Source organism: Heterostelium album, assembly GCF_000004825.1.
Source record: "Heterostelium album PN500 unplaced genomic scaffold PPL_scaffold9, whole genome shotgun sequence".
NCBI lineage: Eukaryota > Evosea > Eumycetozoa > Acytosteliales > Acytosteliaceae > Heterostelium > Heterostelium album.
The window spans coordinates 355,746-373,594 of record NW_008805071.1 but is presented as its reverse complement, the minus strand read 5'-3'; the positions used below and the strand labels follow the sequence as shown (position 1 = coordinate 373,594).

General features: G+C 30.5%; 9 protein-coding genes across 9 annotated transcripts; 3 read left to right on the top strand and 6 right to left on the bottom strand.

Moving 5' to 3' along the window:
* Positions 1 to 173: 173 nt before the first annotated feature.
* PPL_08691 (LYR motif-containing protein) lies at positions 174 to 672 on the bottom strand (the record flags this gene model as incomplete). Its single annotated transcript, XM_020579497.1, has 2 exons — positions 174 to 356; positions 445 to 672. 2 exons carry the CDS (start codon positions 670 to 672, stop codon positions 174 to 176), a joined length of 411 nt encoding a protein of 136 aa, XP_020430172.1.
* Positions 673 to 1,072: 400 nt separating this feature from the next.
* Positions 1,073 to 2,504, bottom strand: PPL_08690 (uncharacterized protein; the record flags this gene model as incomplete). Its single annotated transcript, XM_020579496.1, has 3 exons — positions 1,073 to 1,272; positions 1,703 to 1,831; positions 2,288 to 2,504. The coding sequence occupies 3 exons, from the start codon at positions 2,502 to 2,504 to the stop codon at positions 1,073 to 1,075; spliced, it is 546 nt and encodes a 181-aa protein (XP_020430171.1).
* A 1,063-nt stretch (positions 2,505 to 3,567) lies between these two features.
* PPL_08689 (uncharacterized protein) lies at positions 3,568 to 3,750 on the top strand (the record flags this gene model as incomplete). Its single annotated transcript, XM_020579495.1, has 1 exon — positions 3,568 to 3,750. One exon carries the CDS (start codon positions 3,568 to 3,570, stop codon positions 3,748 to 3,750), a length of 183 nt encoding a protein of 60 aa, XP_020430170.1.
* Positions 3,751 to 3,960: 210 nt separating this feature from the next.
* On the bottom strand, positions 3,961 to 5,756 carry PPL_08688 (uncharacterized protein; the record flags this gene model as incomplete). The annotated part of the gene is made up of 6 exons (XM_020579494.1): positions 3,961 to 4,009; positions 4,190 to 4,256; positions 4,354 to 4,516; positions 4,608 to 4,886; positions 4,999 to 5,425; positions 5,512 to 5,756. 6 exons carry the CDS (start codon positions 5,754 to 5,756, stop codon positions 3,961 to 3,963), a joined length of 1,230 nt encoding a protein of 409 aa, XP_020430169.1.
* Positions 5,757 to 5,993: 237 nt separating this feature from the next.
* On the bottom strand, positions 5,994 to 7,259 carry PPL_08687 (esterase/lipase/thioesterase domain-containing protein; the record flags this gene model as incomplete). The annotated part of the gene is made up of 2 exons (XM_020579493.1): positions 5,994 to 6,085; positions 6,593 to 7,259. The coding sequence occupies 2 exons, from the start codon at positions 7,257 to 7,259 to the stop codon at positions 5,994 to 5,996; spliced, it is 759 nt and encodes a 252-aa protein (XP_020430168.1).
* Positions 7,260 to 8,326: 1,067 nt separating this feature from the next.
* On the bottom strand, positions 8,327 to 8,674 carry PPL_08686 (uncharacterized protein; the record flags this gene model as incomplete). Its single annotated transcript, XM_020579492.1, has 1 exon — positions 8,327 to 8,674. One exon carries the CDS (start codon positions 8,672 to 8,674, stop codon positions 8,327 to 8,329), a length of 348 nt encoding a protein of 115 aa, XP_020430167.1.
* Positions 8,675 to 11,566: 2,892 nt separating this feature from the next.
* Positions 11,567 to 13,528, top strand: drnA-2 (uncharacterized protein; the record flags this gene model as incomplete). Its single annotated transcript, XM_020579491.1, has 3 exons — positions 11,567 to 12,698; positions 12,898 to 12,958; positions 13,432 to 13,528. The coding sequence occupies 3 exons, from the start codon at positions 11,567 to 11,569 to the stop codon at positions 13,526 to 13,528; spliced, it is 1,290 nt and encodes a 429-aa protein (XP_020430166.1).
* Positions 13,529 to 13,675: 147 nt separating this feature from the next.
* Positions 13,676 to 16,057, top strand: PPL_08684 (uncharacterized protein; the record flags this gene model as incomplete). The annotated part of the gene is made up of 3 exons (XM_020579490.1): positions 13,676 to 13,866; positions 14,794 to 14,929; positions 15,968 to 16,057. The coding sequence occupies 3 exons, from the start codon at positions 13,676 to 13,678 to the stop codon at positions 16,055 to 16,057; spliced, it is 417 nt and encodes a 138-aa protein (XP_020430165.1).
* Positions 16,058 to 16,218: 161 nt separating this feature from the next.
* Positions 16,219 to 16,715, bottom strand: PPL_08683 (uncharacterized protein; the record flags this gene model as incomplete). Its single annotated transcript, XM_077398164.1, has 2 exons — positions 16,219 to 16,263; positions 16,686 to 16,715. The coding sequence occupies 2 exons, from the start codon at positions 16,713 to 16,715 to the stop codon at positions 16,219 to 16,221; spliced, it is 75 nt and encodes a 24-aa protein (XP_077254264.1).
* Between the last annotated feature and the right edge of the window lie 1,134 nt (positions 16,716 to 17,849).

The window sequence follows — 17,849 nt, the reverse complement described above, 5'->3', positions numbered from 1 at the left end:
TTAATAAGTAGATAGGTAGATAAACACTTAAAAATATGATATGACAATGAATGTGCTTGTGTTTGTGTGTTGTGTGTATAATTCATTCAATATTAAATCTTTGTTTTTTTTTTTTGTCTTTTTTGATTATTCTCTTTATATATATATATATATCTAATTATTATTATATTCATTTATTGTTGGTCAGACTCTTTGATGTAAGATTGTCCAATTTTATCTCTAAGTTTCTGACGTTCTTCTTCGATCTTTTTGTGTCTTTCTTCTGGCCACTCTGGTACCTGTAATCCTACTCTCTGTGATGACTTTACAATTCTATCTCTTGTTGGTATACCTATATTATATTGTTCTAATAAATTCTATATAGTAGAATGACATTAAAGGTTGATTTGTTAATATTGAAATCTGTAGTTTGAATCATTCATTTGATTGATTTAAATGACATACTTGTAAATCTTTAGCAGCTTTTAAGTAGAAACGATATGATTTAACTTTATCTTGTAGTATTTTAATTTCTTGTTCATCTTTTACATGTTTGTTCTCACGGAACGACTCTCTGACGTTGGCACGCCACCAACGATCTTGTTTTATAGCAGGGTATCTCAGTCCCTCTCTCAACAATCTTCTAAACAATACTAGAGATGATGTTGTTATTGGTGCTACTTTTGATGACATATTGTTTATATAAATGAAAAACTCTTTAAATAATAAATAAAAAATAAAATTTAATAAAAATCTGATCAGAGATAAAAAAAAAAAACGAATGAAAAACTTTTTTTATTAGACACCCAATTCCAAAATAGTCAAATTTGATCAAACAGATATTTATTTATTTGAAATTAAATTAATATTCCTTTTATTAGTTTAAATTAGAATATTATTATTTTATTTATTTTATTTTTGTTATTGTTATTGTTGTTGTTGCTTTCAGGATAGAGTGAACAAAGAGTTTTGACTACTATTATTGTTATTTTTATTTTGTTTAGAATTTAAAGATAATAAGTAATTGAAAGTGGAACATGCGACTCTTTCTTATTATTGATTTACAGAACTGTTTGAGTGCTATTTGATTCGATCATTGAAGTTTTGCTTTGGTGGGTACATTTTTCTTTGCTGGGGTAGAGTCTGCAGGTGGAGTGCAAGTTTCTTTATCTTCATTAACTGATGTTGAATCTGAATCGAAATCGAAATCGAAATCGAAATCTAAATCCGAATCTAAATTCGCTACAAAACATGCAACAACAAAAATGGTTAAGATAATATAAGCAATGGACCCTATAATTTTTTTTAATATTTCTATAACTTTCATATTATCTTTATCTAATTGTATATTTAACCTTAACTTTTTTTTTTTTTGTACTGCAGGGAATGGGAATAATCTAATTTTGATTAAATTTTGATTAAAAAAAAATAAAAAAAAATGGAAATAACAAGTTTAGTTTATCCTGACTAGATACGAATAAATAGATTCTATAACCACTTTTCTAGATTTGGAAACTATATATTATTTATGATCTTCATCAGATTTTAAAGTTAAATATTTTATCTCTTCAATCATAAAATTTCAATTGTTTTATATTAAAGATACTATTAAATATTTTAAAATAATTAGATTAGTTATTATTATTCTATATTTAAATTTTATTGAATGATTGGCAATGAACATTGTATCATTAGATTTATAGTGGGTTGGCACAGTACGGACAACAGACAGTATCACTTATTGGAACATAGATCTGACCTCTACTTGTACATTCTGCTGGATCCAAGTATAATCTACAATAGACAGCACACTTCTTTGCTACCTCTGCCATTGCAAAAGAGTTATAGCAACCTAAAATAACAAACAAAGCTACAACCAATAACTTTCTATACAACATTTTCTTATGTTGAACAATCAACATCAATATACGTAGTTGTTATAAGAAAATAAAATAATTTGTAGAAATGATAATAGTAAAATGCTATTTAATAATTAATATATAATTAAAAATAATTGTAAAAATGTATGTAAGATATGATAGTGAATGAATGTATGTAAGTGTGAATCTATTAAGGTTTGAAATTGAATAAAGAGTATGTGACCACTATTTATTGGAGTTAAGAATGAATCTATAATATAAAAATGATAGTTAGTAATTTAATCGTAATTTTATTTGAATGTTAGTAAGTGGTTAAATAAAACTTACTATTGACACTTCATTTATGCATAACAATTGCCCGGTGATATTGATGATGATGTTGTTGTTGTTGATTGACACTGTTGTTAATTGATTGATCTATTATTTACAATAGGGACAACAAACAGTGTCACTGATTGGAACTAACACCTTGCCTTGACTGGTACATGCTTCTTCAGGGAGGTATAGTTTACAGGTGGCTGTGCAAATCTTTGGCTCTACATCAATTTGCAAATCTAAATCTTCACTACTACTCTTTTCTAAGCTTAAATTGGCAACAACAATACCAAATATAACAAAAACTAGAAATAACAATCCTAGTTTCATTTTATCTATCAATTATATTTTAAAATAAGAATAGTTCATGTTTATCAATCACATCTTCTATTTATTCTTTACAATGGTGACAAGTCTTATCTTGAATGATTAGGCTTTTGTCGAGTCATTTTAGTGACTATGTGGGGATGACTCAAAAAAAAAAATATATTTGCAAAAAAAAAAAATAATTTCTATTTAAATTGTAAGTTTGTTGATCAGTTTTAAATAAATAAATTTATTGTTTTTAAACACAAAATTAAATATTTGTAAATATTACCAGGTATGTTTTGTATTCCAATCAGATATCTAATCAAATTATCATAATTTACTCTTTTTTTTTTTTATCCAATCCTGGTTACCAAAATAGTAAATCTTTATCACTGGTTATCAATATTACTCTAAAACCACTTTACTAATTTTGGAAACAAAAAAAAAAATAATGTTCATCATAAAGTTGTTATTATTAAATTTTGAAGTTATTGTTATCAAATATTTTAAATTTGCAAAAAAATGTTCATTTTGTTTTATATATCTTAAAGATACTATTTTTAAAATAATTCGATCTCAATAATTCATTCATACATATACATAATAATATTATTAATGTATTACATAGTATTATTATTCGACACGCAATAGTGTGATACCATTATATTAATTATATTGTGTAAAAACTCTTAGTGTGTTTGAATGATGGTATTAAACACTACCACTAATCTTACTTCTTAAACAGTGCATTAGAAATTGTTTTTAAACACATACACCACAATCACTTCCCTGGTTATGTTATTGATTACCAAAACGATAACAAACAACAACAACAACCAAACAACAAACAAAATACACAACTAAATTAGAGATAATTAAAATAAAAAAGAAGAATGAATATTTTGATTATTTAAATTGATTAATATTAGACATTTTCTTGCTTTGAATTAATAATATAAAAACAAACTTTGTTTGAAAGAATAACCTTATTTTCAATTACAAATACTAATCGTATATCATTTAAATAGATAAAAAAAAAGTTATAACTTTTACCTTTATATAAAAACTATCTAAAAACTATAAAATGAATAAGTCATTCTTTTACTTGTTGATTGCTATTGTTATCTTTGGTTGCATTGCAGTTGCTATGGGAGAAACCGACAGACTGTGCAGATGCCAGTATACATACACCCAAGAATCATGCGCCAAAATGGGTCTTACCTTTTATCCAGCTGATGAATCAAACTGTTGTACAAGATGTAAATAAACTGTTAACTACACTGCACCTGTATCTTTTCAAAAAAAAAAAAAAAACAAAAACAAAAAAAGTAAGTTAAGTAAATAATTTAAATATTATTAACTAAATTGATTGAATAACATAACTAATACAATTATTATTATAAAATAGTACTTTCTTTTTTAAATTAATGTAACTTGTTCAGTTGTCATTAACAAAAATAAACAAAAAAATGTATATTTAAATACAAAGCTCATCATAAATCATCTCTTTTTCCTCTTTATTCAAGCTTAAATATATTTATGCTTCAATCTTTTTGATTTTATACTAAAAGTAATTTATTTATTTGATTTTAATTTGTTATTATTATTAATGTTGTTGCTGTTATAAGAAATCCAATCAATGTCTGTTTCAGATACTCCATATATATATGAACAATCGATCGGTTGTTTAGAGCAAAGATACAAACTTCCAAACATCTCTTGCATTACCACTTGACATTTGCCATAAATATTGAACTGTCTCTTGTGATGGAACTATTCATTGATAATTTGATCGATATTTAGTTAGTAATTTGATCTCTTACTTTTATAATAGTTGTTTTGTTTTGTTTCGTTTCATTTCATTTCATACCTTTCTCTAAATATTTAATTTCAACTAAATAGTTTAACAACAATCTCATTTCGTAGAGAGTGAACTTTGGAATGTGAACGAGTTGATTTTCATTCTTGAATTCCTCTAAAATCTGTGCCTTGCTAACATCGTCAGTTGTAGATGCAACTACAACACCATTTGACTATTGTTGTTATTTTTAATAAATATTTGATTAGTTATTGTTTTGTTTTGTTATGTTTTGTTTGTGGTTAATCGATTGATTGATTGCTTACCAAACTATGATTGAAAAGTGGTTTGAATAGATGTGATGCCAATAGTCTGTCGGTTGGGAGAGTTCCCATGAATGTTTTGGCGTCGTACATGTCACCATACTCTGAGAGACGGTGGAAATGATTGTATCCATCGAGTGCAATCAAAACTGGGAATTCAACAATACAATCCATCTCACGCTTAAAGTGATACAACACCTCACTGCTACAATCGAAAAGTGATGAAGATACCAAATCATACAATGTTTTCTCTGGTGATGATTTAAAGTTATTAAATTGGATCTAAACAAAAATAATAATAATATAAGATATGTAAGTAAATTGTAACAAAACTATTTGTTAGCAAACTAACTAACTAACGAGCTAAACTTTAATAAGTGTAAACTATACTTACTCTAAACTTTGTTTTCAATGGAATCTTCTTCATTAGATCACCATTGACTTCGAGCATCTGGTTGAGTAGGTGAGTGGAGAGCTCGTGTTGTTCAAAGAGCATTGGGTTCTCGACGAACGGGGTCAATGAACCGGTGTGAATGAATTTGTGGACGGATGGCACGTAGAAGACGAACCAACCTTGTTGCTTGGCCCAGAAGACCAACTGTGAGAGTGTGACCGACTTGCCCGATCCACGCTTACCGTCGACCAACATACAGTAGTCCTCCGGTGAGTTCTTCTCGAATTGCTGTTGCTTCATTCTATTCATCCATTCGATCACCTTGAACACCGGTTCTCTCAACAATGTCGATCTGTCTTTTTCTTTTCCGATTCTATCGAAATGTGATTTTAATTCTTTTGAGATGTTTTCTTTACCTATATTTTTGCTATTCATTCATAATATATATAATATATTATTTAATATTATTACTTTATAGATAATGAATATATATATATATATGAATATGCATACCTCCATTGATCTTTAGAAATGGAAAGGAATTGAAATGGAATCGATGACTTTTCAACTTTATCTATATACTCTAGGGTGTTGGTTTTGGTTGCAACATTATTGCTAGTGCTACTATATAAACGAATGACTCTGCTGTTATTGCTGTTGTTTGAAACCAATCTGTTGCAAGTGTTACTGGTGTTCTTGATCATCAGCGATGCCGACGATCTCAGTAATTGTTGACTACCACGTAAAATGTTTGACATCTTGTAAAAATACTGATAATCTACTATTTATTAATAATAATATTAACAGTAAATTTAAATTTACAATTTGATTGATCTAATGTATGATATTCTAATCAATTAAAAAAACGAAGCAAAATCTGATCACACACCCAAAAAATAAAATTTTCATTTTTTTGGTCAGTGCTATGTGAAAAAAAAAACGTTACACTCATCATTTATTTTTTTTGGTTTTTGCATAAATAAACAAATTACATGTTAATAATTTGATGATGAAGGTTGTGTAGAATCTTCATCTATTTCATCTTGAGTAGTAGTTTGAGTCGTTTGTTGTTGATTTAAACGTTGATCTATAAATTTAAATAGTGAGTTGATACAGGATGCTGAGGATCGCTCGTGGACGGTGGTGCCGGCCGACACTGCCTTGCAGTGGTTTCGCTGGCCAAAGTCGGTGTCGAGTGGATCGCGAGAGATGACCCAGTTGCAACAGTTCTCGGCGAGGAATGCTTTGGCCGACTCTGACATCTTGGTTCTGCCGTGCACGCTGTCTGTTAGACCGATCGCCACCAGCTTCGGTAGCAGTGCTCGGTTGCCGGCTACCAAGTTCATGGTTAGCTGACCACCGAATGAGTGTGCGACAATCACAATCTGCGAGGCTGGCGACCGACTTAGGAAGTAGCGCTCGACGTAACTGACGTGGTTGTACGGTGTCTCGCTGCCACGCACATACTGTGTTTGACCGTTGCTCGCTTTGCCGGTTGTCTGATTGGGATTTAAGATGATAAACGCGAAACCACGTGCTCGTGCTTCGCGTAGGTATGGCAAGATTGTTCCCGAGTCAAGACAATCGTTTATACACAGGCTTCTTGCCCATTGACCCGCACGAACCTGTCCACTTCCACAGATGATAATCATCAGCTTGCTGTTGGTATAGAAATCCTGTGAGAGGAAGATGTTTGAGTGTGCAGTGTTTGGATCTTTTCTGTTTTCATTGTGAAGTTCTCTGTGGTTGATATTCAGGTCGATGTTGTCTTCCTCTGTCTCTTTCAGTGGAATAGCGATTTCATCCAAATTGAACTCTGTTTTCATTAGCAGCTGTACATGTTGAGCGATAAAGTCACCAAATATCTCATAGTGCTCCTGATCGATGAACTTAAACTTGTCATTGGGATTGTCGATCGAACGCAACTGACCTTCATCATTATAGAAATAACCAAACTCCTGTAATGTCTTAAACGATCTATAACTCTCTTTCTTGGTCTTTTTATAGATTTGTTGTTTTACAGGTGATTCCTCTTGTTCTTGTGATTGTTGTTGCGATTGTTGTTTCTCTTCGTTCTCATTTTGTTCAAATTTATTCTTATTATTTTTATTTGTGTTACTAGTAGTAGTATCTACTTGTTGTGTTTTATCAACATCGTCATCAGCAAAGTTATTACCAATACTCTTTGATCTATCATAACTTAAAGAGTTACCCATTGTTGTTGTTGTTGTTGATTTTGTTGATTGTGATTCATCCGACATTTCTTTGTTTTGATAATTCTTATTTATATAGCTTGGTTTTGTTTGTTTATTTCGAAGTATTAAATTTTGCTGCTTTGGTGGTTCTGACACCTGTTGTTGATATTTTTGAAAACACTTGATCGAAATTGCGATTACTAGCACTGCAAAAAATAGTTTAATAAAATCAATCATTATTGTTTTGTTAATAAACAAATAATTAAATATTATATTTTTAAAAAAAAGAGATTTAATTATTATTATATAGATAAAAATTTTTAAAAAACTTACATAAAAAAAAATTAACAAAAAGAAAGAATAATGAATACTTAGATAAACAAAACAGAATTGGTTTTTTAATAATTATTTAATTGGTTTTTATTAAGTATTCATTGTTTTTTATCAAATATATATATATATATATATATTTTAATAGAAGCTTTATAGTGGATAGTTAATGATTATTTTTATGGTAATAATTATATACATTCAAAAAAGATATCACAACTAAACATGCAGTGTTGTTATTGAATAAACTTTGAGTAGTTGGAGAAGAGGCCGATGCGATAGCTGCACTGATGCAAAAGCAACAGGTCGACACTCATGAAGCAATCCTCTCGGTGTTACAAGAAAAAAACTTGGCGATGTTTCAAATCATTAACTCATCATCATCATCAGCATCAACTTAATAATCAACAAACAACGATCTCAATATTTACAGTAGAGCCATTTCAGTGAGATCAGCAATGACACAGGACAAAAGATTCAACACTTGTTAGTAGTAAGCACCTGCACACAAAAATTCGATCACCATTCCAAACAACAATTATTATATCAATTGTAAGAACAGCTTGCTCAAATAAAAAAACAACAATAATATAAATTATTGATAGAAAAGAAAGATTAACAATATAAAATAAATTTGTTAATATTAAAATCATTTACAATTTGAGATACGAGTATTTTATTTTTAATCTCAACATTCAAATTTATTAATTTTATTTTTTAACTATATATTGTTAATCTTTTATTTAAAGAATATAATCAGCAAATTGAAAAAAACAGATATCTGGTTTTTAAATGAGTTAAACTTAGACAATGATTGAAGGAGCAGACAGAGATTGGGTGGACGGACAGAGGTTGTAGGCAATGACATAGGTTGCGGCAATGATAGAGATTGGATTGACGGACATAGATGGTGAGCAATGACATAGATTGTAGGCAATGACATAGGTTGGACGGACGGAAAAAGATAGTAGGCAATGACATAGATTGTAGACAATGACAGAGATTGGTTGGACGGACAGAAGTTGTGGGTAATGACAGAGATTGGATGGATGGACAGAGATGGTAGGCAATGACAGAGGTTGAAAGGACGGACAGAGATGGTGAGCAATGACAGAGGTTTTGGCAATGACATAGGGTGGGTGGACGAACATAGATTGTGAGGAATGACAGAGGTTGTAGGCAATGATAGAGATTGGATGGGAGATGGACGGACAGAGATTGTAGGCGATTACAGAGGAAATGACAGAGATTGTGGGCAATGACAGAGGGTGGACGGCAGAGATGGTGAGGAATGACAGAGGTGGTAGGGCAATGATAGAGGGTGGACGGCAGAGATGGTGAGGAATGACAGAGGTGGTAGGCAATGATAGAGATTGTAGGCAATTACAGAGGGTGGGTGGACGGACAGAGATGGTGAGGAATGACAGAGGTGGTAGGCAATGATAGAGATTGTGGGCAATGACAGAGGGTGGACGGCAGAGATGGTGAGGAATGACAGAGGTGGTAGGCAATGATAGAGATTGTAGGCAATTACAGAGGGTGGGTGGACGGACAGAGATTGTGAGCAATAGCAGAGATAATGACAGAGGTGGTAGGCAATGATATTGTGAGGAATGACAGAGGGTGGACGGACAGAGATGGTAGGCAATGACAGAGAAAATGACAGAGGTTGTGAGGAATGACAGAGTTTGTAGGCAATGACATAGATAGAGAGCAATGATAGAGGTTGGGTGGCCGGACAAAGGTTGTAGGCAATGACAGAGATTGTATGGACGGACAGAGATGGTGAGCAATGATAGAGGATGGAAGGACAGAGGTTGTGAGCAATGACAGAGATTGTAGGCAATGACATAGATGGTAGGCAAACAGGAATGGACCGACAGAGGTTGTATGAACCGAGAGATGGTAGACAAAGAGAGAGACAGAGATTAGAAGAGATAAAGAAGAAAGAGATTAAAATAGATAAAATAAAGAGTTAGTAAAACAAAGATATAAATAAGTTAAAGTTATAATTAATAGTTATTACTTACAAAATTATTTGTATTTGAAAAATATTGAAAAATGACATTGTGAATGAAATTATAGGTTTAAATAGTTTTAAATTTGATTCGTTTACTTACAGTTTGAACTCAAAATTGGCGGCAACTGTTAAGCGCCAATTAAAAGTATGAATTAATATTCAAATTTGAAATATAAATATTAAAATTAATTAAAATTCATTTTATTTTAATATAATACTCAAAAATAAAAAAAACAGGCGATCATTACCAATGAAGAAACAACAAGCTTAATTTTCAATTTTATTAATTTATTGAATTTGCAACACCCCACTTTTATTTGACAAGTTCATCTTTTTTTTTTTTGTTGCAAAAATACTATAATATTGTTGTTTTTTGTTAAATATAATAATTGAAGAATATTATTATTGTAGTATATAATTAAATATTTAAATTGTAAGATGATTCTATTGTGTAATAGTAATGGATTGATTCGTGAAAACAATAATTACAATAGTACTAGAATAGAAGTGATTTACTATAAAATGAAAATTTCAAATTGAATTGTATAGTTAGATTAAAGTGTTCAACTTATTCATCATTCTAAACATCTCTTTCATAGCATATTGATAATTCGTACTTCCAAAATTGTAAGTATTGATAGTTTGTACTCTTCAATTGAATAAAACCAAGTTGAACGATTAAACTTTTTTCTTATCTGTATTATATTATTATTATGATTATCAAGATATTTCTATTATCACACTCATCTTAAGATTACTATTAGTTTGTTATTTTTTTAAGTTGAGTTAAGGTGAAATATTAAATTAATGAAAATCAAAGGAATGTACACTTTTATTTTGATTATTTTCTAGTTTTTTTTTATTTAATTTTTTTAAACTAAGAATTAAATAAATTATCTTTTATACTTTTAACAAATAAATAAATTGATTATAAATAAAAAATTGAAAGTTTTAAGTAAAAATTACTTTGTTTTAATTTTAAATATCAACTTGTTGTATTCATTGAATAAAATATTTAAATAATATAGTAATCTTTCTTTTATGTTGAGATAAATATATTACCAAAATAAATCTAAATAAATTATATTTGTTTGTTTATTTAAAAGTGAAACACAATTTAATTGATTTGATTCACGATTTATTGGAATTGAATGACAATGTCAAGTGTGGGTGTTCTGCACTGATTGTGTGTTTTTTTATTTTTATTCTTTTTGCCAATCAAAAAAACATCAACCAAACTTTTAAATTTAAGACATCTTTTTATTATATTATTCTATTTAATTGAGAGCATCGGATAAAATGACGTTAATTATTTCAAAATTTGGCGGTTTCTTATTATTATTGATTATTTTTAAATCTAATTTAAATAATAATATATTAGTAAATACTATTAATATCGAAATTTTGCTTTTCAATATAAGCAATATTCATATTAATTTGTTATTTCTAAGTAAGTTTTATTAATATCACAATATTTTCAAGAAAAATATTGATCAAAACTAACATATTTCTTTCAAATTTCTATCAAATATAGTTTTAGATAGTGATCATTGATAATAATAAAGAGATAGTTGATTTCTCATTTACTCTCTTCATTTAAAAATAAGAAATAAATTAATTTTAATTTCAATTAAAGAACTTATCTTTTTTTTTATTTACTTTTTCATTTTATTATTGATAGTTTTCAATTATTGTCATAAAATTGTTGTTTTGCCACTTATACAATTGAAAGTGTTCAATCACTACTAGTGATTAGTGAAACCTTTTGAATAAACAAAAGAAATAATATCAGTATCATATCAATGTCCCAATACAATCAAAAACAATACTGTATTGAGAAAAAAAAAAAAATTAAAAAATATAATGGGTGAAAAATTTCCAAATAAATTAGTATTCTTAAATTACATAAATATACATATATAGATATTATAAATTTAGATATTAGCTTTTAAATCTTTTTTACATCATAATCAATATACACTCTCATAAATATATTTCATTATTTTTATAAATTAAATAAATCATGCATATGTCACAACAACTTCAAGATAAGATAGATAATTTTCCAATTACCAGCTATTCGTGGGAATTAGTTGGTGTTTATTTCAAAAAGAAGGCTGAGCTCGATGATGAAGAAGATCAAATGAGTTTCTTTTATTACTTTATCCATGAATTCACTCGAGTCAAAAGGGAATTCGATGAACAACAGCAGCAACACAAACAACAACAACCACAACAAGATAATAATATTGTTAATTATAAGTCGCTGGAGGAAGTTATCCAAAGCTTTCCAGTCACAAGTTTATCACTGGATTTAGTAACAGTTTACAACCAAAAGAAACTCGAGATTAAAGATGAGTCAGATCGAAATCTGTTCCTTTTGTACTTTTCCAAAGAAAGATCTAGAATAGCCAGAGAACAAAATCAACAACAGCAATTACAACAACAACAACAGCAACAACAGCATTTACAACAACAACAACAACAACAGCAACAACAGCAATTACAACAGCAACAGCAACAACAGCAGGAACAGCAACAACAGGAACAGCAGGAACAGCAACAACAGCAACAGCAACAACAGCAACAGCAACAACAGCAACAGCAACAACAGCAACAGCAACAACAGGAACAGCAACAGCAGCAACAGCAGCAACAGCAACAACAGGAACAGCAACAGCAGCAACAGCAGGAACAGCAGCAACAGGAACAGCAGCAACAGCAACAGCAACAACCAACTATAAAGAACAACAATAACAATGATAACGATAATATAAAGTATAAGAAAAACAACAACAATAACACTAAATCAATAGGAAATCAAAATACCTATCAATTTAGAATTCCAGTTAATCAAAATAAAATAGATTACAATATAAATAACAACAATATAAACAAAATTGATTACATTCATAATATTAAATATTATATTCAAAACTACAAAATAAAAATCATTGACAGATCAAAACCAAACCAAAATACCTTCCAATTTAGAAGACCAACTAATTGGAAAGAGAACAACGACAACAAAATCATCAAAATCAACACCAACATTGACAACACTGCCAATTACATTTTAAACATTATTAACAATATCAAAAACAAACCAAAACCAAATAATAATACCTACCAATTCAGAATAACCAGTAATAAAAGTAAATAATAATTATAATAACAGGATGGAATGGTGATCTGGATTCTAGGTTCTGGGTTTGGTGGTACTGGTCGATGCATGGGTGGCAGGGTGGGCACGATCGAAGGATATTTGTTATGGTAATATATTATTTATTTATTTATTTATTTATTTATTTACAATGTTGTTTATTTATTAATATTATATTGGTATATTATAAGTAAAAAGTAGATCAATGTTAAAAGAGTCTGGTTCTTTGGTCATGGTCTTGGCTATATGGTGGTACTGGTCGATGCATGGGTGGCAGGGTGGGCACGGCCGAAGGATCTTTGAAAAGGTAATATATTATTATAAATTTATTTTTATTATTTATTTACAATGTTGTTTATTTATTAATATCATATCTGTTTTCTATATTTAAATAATATAAAGTAAAATTCAGGTTAACGAAGCTCTAGGTTTTTTTTGTAGGTCTATCAAATAATTTAGGAACGAATACAAATATGATTGAAATTAAATATAAATGGATAAATATAATTATAAATTAATTTTATAAATATATTCGTTTTATTTATATTTAATTTTAATTATTCTTGTATTCGTTCTTTATTTATTTATTTATTATTTGTTTATATCATTAATTAATACTAACAACTGACTACTTTGTTTTTTATTTATTCTATTTTCCAATATAACAATCAAGCTATTCCAAGTGATCCATTTCAATGGGTTCGTCCTTTTTTTTTTCTTTCCAGGGTCTGGGATAACTGGGTGTCATTGCTTGTGATCCTTGCCTCTCTTATCAAGCGTGACGGCATGTCTCGATCAGTGAACCCTCTGATGAGAGCCTAGTTATTAGAGAAACCTGGCGACCTGTACACCCGACCCGCCAGTTGGGGAGATTGTTGTGAGCGGTTGCCTGTGGACGGACGAAGCTGGGATGAGCGCACTTGCTTGCAGGTGGTCTTGCACATGGTAACCTCTGTGTTGATCTACAGGATGCATGGCACTGGGTCAAGGGTAGGGAAACCTCCAACACATGTTACGGCTTCATATAGTCTGAAAGCAGGTGATACATACGCTGCTAGTCTGTCGCATCTTCGGGTGTGGCGACACAGAGCAGATGGAGGCGACAATCTCTGTACAGAAGGCAACGCCACAGCTATCACTTTCTTTGTTGCCTCTTCGAAGTTGTTTTATTTGCTTCGGCTTCTAACTCCGCTGTCGATCAGGAACAACAACAATTAAAGATGCTGCCGATGGTTTGTGGCAATAAATCCATCGGGGTCTCTAGGTGCCAGTAGACTCCACCTCCACGTGGTTGGCACCGGAAACTCATGGATCGATAAGATTTAAAATTTTTTTTTTTTTTTTTATATAGTAAAATATGTTTAAAATTAAAAAATATTTTCTTATCGATCCATGAGGCTGAGAGAGTCTAAATTTTAATCTTTGCAGCTTTCGATCGATCGATGTTAACTTTGATCTTGGATCACCCACACTTCACCCACCACACTCATACTCACACCCACACTCACCACACAGCACAACTCAAAATTTTTTTTTCACTTTTTTTTTTTTTCACTTTTTTTTTTTTCACCAAAGTCAAACACACACATAATTAATTTTTTAATTAAAGTAACAATCAATCTATTTATTCATATTTATATATATTTTTAATTAACACTATTTAGATATAATAAGGTAAGTTTAATATCATTTATGAAACATAATAATAATAATCATCATTATCATCATTATTTATAAATACTTTACTCTAACTAATTAATTAGCATTAACACATTTATACATTTTTATATATTTAATATCTATTTAGATTTTATTATAGGCTCTTGTTGAGTGTCAATCATATAGATTATCATTGGATGGTGTACCATCTGTAGAATATCTCTAAATATATCGCTGGAATTCAACAAGTAAATATACTTTGAACAAAACAAAAAGATTATAGCGATCGAGTTAAATATTGATACTAATTTAATGAATTTTAAACAATTGTTATAGAGATACACAAAGTGGTGGTGTTAGACCATTCGGTATTTCTACATTGATTGTCGGTTTCGATTCAGACGGTACACCAAAACTTTTTCAAACAGATCACCCGGTTCATTGAAGGAACAGGCAGCCGCCATCGGACGTAACTCAAAGACTGTCAGTGAATTTTTAGAGAAGAACTTTACAGATGAGAGTGATACTGCTTCAATTAAATTGGCTGTTAGAGCATTGCTTGAGGTAATAATATATTATTCATTTATTACTATAAATATAGTAAACAACTATGACTAACTATTATTATTATTAATACTATTGTGATATTAACAAATAAATAGGTTGTAGAATCAGGAATTAAGAATATTGAAATTGCTATCAATAAATGAAATGAACCAATTAAATTGTTCAAGGAATCCGAAGTCGAATAGTTGGTAGATGAAGTCGAAAAGGAGAAAGATGAAGAGAAGGAAGCTGCTGCAACCTCTCCAAAGAAATAAATGAGAAGATTAACATAAAATTAAGTTAACATTGTCAATCAATCAATCAATCAATATATAACAAACATGTAGCTAATAATAATAATAACAACATTGTTTTCTTCACCTACTTCTACTTTTATTAATAATAATACTACTTATTTCCTTGTTGATAACATAATACACACCCCACACTCATAAATTAAAACTTAAAACAACAATATCAATCAACCAAATTTTAAATAAAAAGTTGATATCTTTCAAATTCTTTAATTATTCTTTTAACAAAGTTGATTCCACTTAGTTGCTGGACTGAGTTACCGGATTGAGTTAGTCACCGGACTGAGTAAGTTGACTTAGTTAACTCAGTTACCGGACTCAGTTACCTGACTGAGTTACCGGACTGAGTTACCAGACTGAGTTACCGGACTGAGTTACCGGACTCAGTTACCTGACTCAGTTACCGGACTTAGTTACCTGACTCAGTTACCTGACTCAGTTACCAGACTGAGTTACCTGACTCAGTTACCTGACTCAGTTACCAGACTGAGTTACCTGACTCAGTTACCTGACTTAGTTACCTGACTCAGTTACCTGACTTAGTTAGTTACCAGACTGAGTTACCAGACTGAGTTACCAGACTGAGTTACCAGACTGAGTTACCAGACTGAGTTACCGGACTGAGTTACCTGACTCAGTTACCTGTCTCAGTTACCGGACTCAGTTACCTGACTGAGTTACCAGACTGAGTTACCTGACTGAGTTACCAGACTGAGTTACCGGACTGAGTTACCTGACTCAGTTACCTGTCTCAGTTACCGGTCTCAGTTACCTGACTGAGTTACCGGTCTCAGTTACCGAACTCAGTTACCAGACTGAGTTACCAGACTGAGTTACCGGACTCAGTTAGTTTCCAAACTCAGTTACCAGATTGAATTAGTTACCGGACTCAGTTACCAGACAGAGTTACCTGACAGAGTTACCTGACTCAGTTACCTAACTCAGTTACCTGACTGATTTACCGGACTCAGTTAGTTAATGAACTTAGTTGACTCAGTTACCGGACTCAGTTGATGACTTAGTTGAATCAGTTACCGACTGAATTATGAGTTACCGGACTTAGTTAGTTACCAGACTCAGTTGATTCCACTTAGATACCGGTCTGACTTAGTTAACTCAGTAACTGGACTGAGTTGATGACTCAGTTGACTCAGTTGACTCAATTGCCATACTTAGTTGCCCGAAGCCAGAGTTTCCGTTAACTCCACAACTCAGATACTATTGATACTTACCTCAACTACATATCTTAGTTTCGATCAACTCTACAACTCAATTCCCATCAACTCCATAACTCGGTTACCGATGAACTCACCACTCTCAATGTCCATCTGCTCATCTACTCCTTACCATCAGTTTCACAAATCGATAAAATAAAATCAAAATATAAATATAATGGTAGTTTAAAATTTTTTTGAAATAGTAATTTTGTTGAATCCAAACACTCATAAATGTTAAATTACTTGACCAGGAGCAGAAGTAGCAAATGTCATTCTACTACCACTAATCCAACAACATCATCAACCTCAAATTTATGAAATATTTCTGGTAATGAGGTGTTGATGAAATTATTTGTTGTTGTTGATCAGTTGGTAGTTGTATTTTATTGTCTAAATGTTTATTATAAAAACTTTAATAATTTTATTTGATGTCTGAGTATTTAAGAACTTAATTCGGAAATAACTGATTTAATTTAATTATAACAGTGAAGTGAAACCATTCAACCTATTTAAATTTAATATATTATAAATTAATGAAAATAATGATTTTAGATATTTTAAAAAGAATCTAATATCTATTCTTTTTATAAATGAAAGAGATATTTATAACATATAGAATATCTTATTGTATCTTTATTATTAATCATATCTTTCAAAAATTAAAATTTTAATTAATTTTAATAATTTTTGCAACAAAAAAAAAGATGAACTTGTCAAATAAAAGTGGGGTGTTGCAAATTCAATAAAATAATAAAATTGAAAATTAAGCTTGTTGTTTCTTCATTGGTAATGATCGCCTGTTTTTTTTATTTTTGAGTATTATATTATAATAAAATGAATTATTTAATTAATTTTAATATTTATATTTCAAATTTGAATATTAATTCATACTTTTAATTGGCGCTTAACTGTTGCCGCCAATTTTGAGTTCAAACTGTAAGTAAACGAATCAAATTTAAAACTATTTAAACCTATAATTTCATTCACAATGTCATTTTTCATTATTTTTCAAATACAAATAATTTTGTAAGTAATAACTATTAATTATAACTTTAACTTATTTATATCTTTGTTTTACTAACTCTTGTTTATCTCTTTTTATCTCTTTCTTCTTTTCCAAGTCCTCTTTACCATGCCTGTTGCCTCCTTACTATGAGTGATGCCTCGTTGCTATTCCGGTTGCCTCTCATTACCATGCCGGTTTCCTCTCGTCGTTATGCCAGTTTCCTCTAGTCGTTATGCCGGTTTCCTCTCGTAGTTATGCCGGTTGCCTCTCGTAGTTATGCCGGTTGCCTCTCGTCACTATGCCGGTTGCCTCTCGTCACTATGCCGGTTGTCTCGTCGTTATGCCGGTTGTCTCTCGTTGCTATGCCGGTTGCTTCTCGCTACTATGCCGGTTTCCTCTCG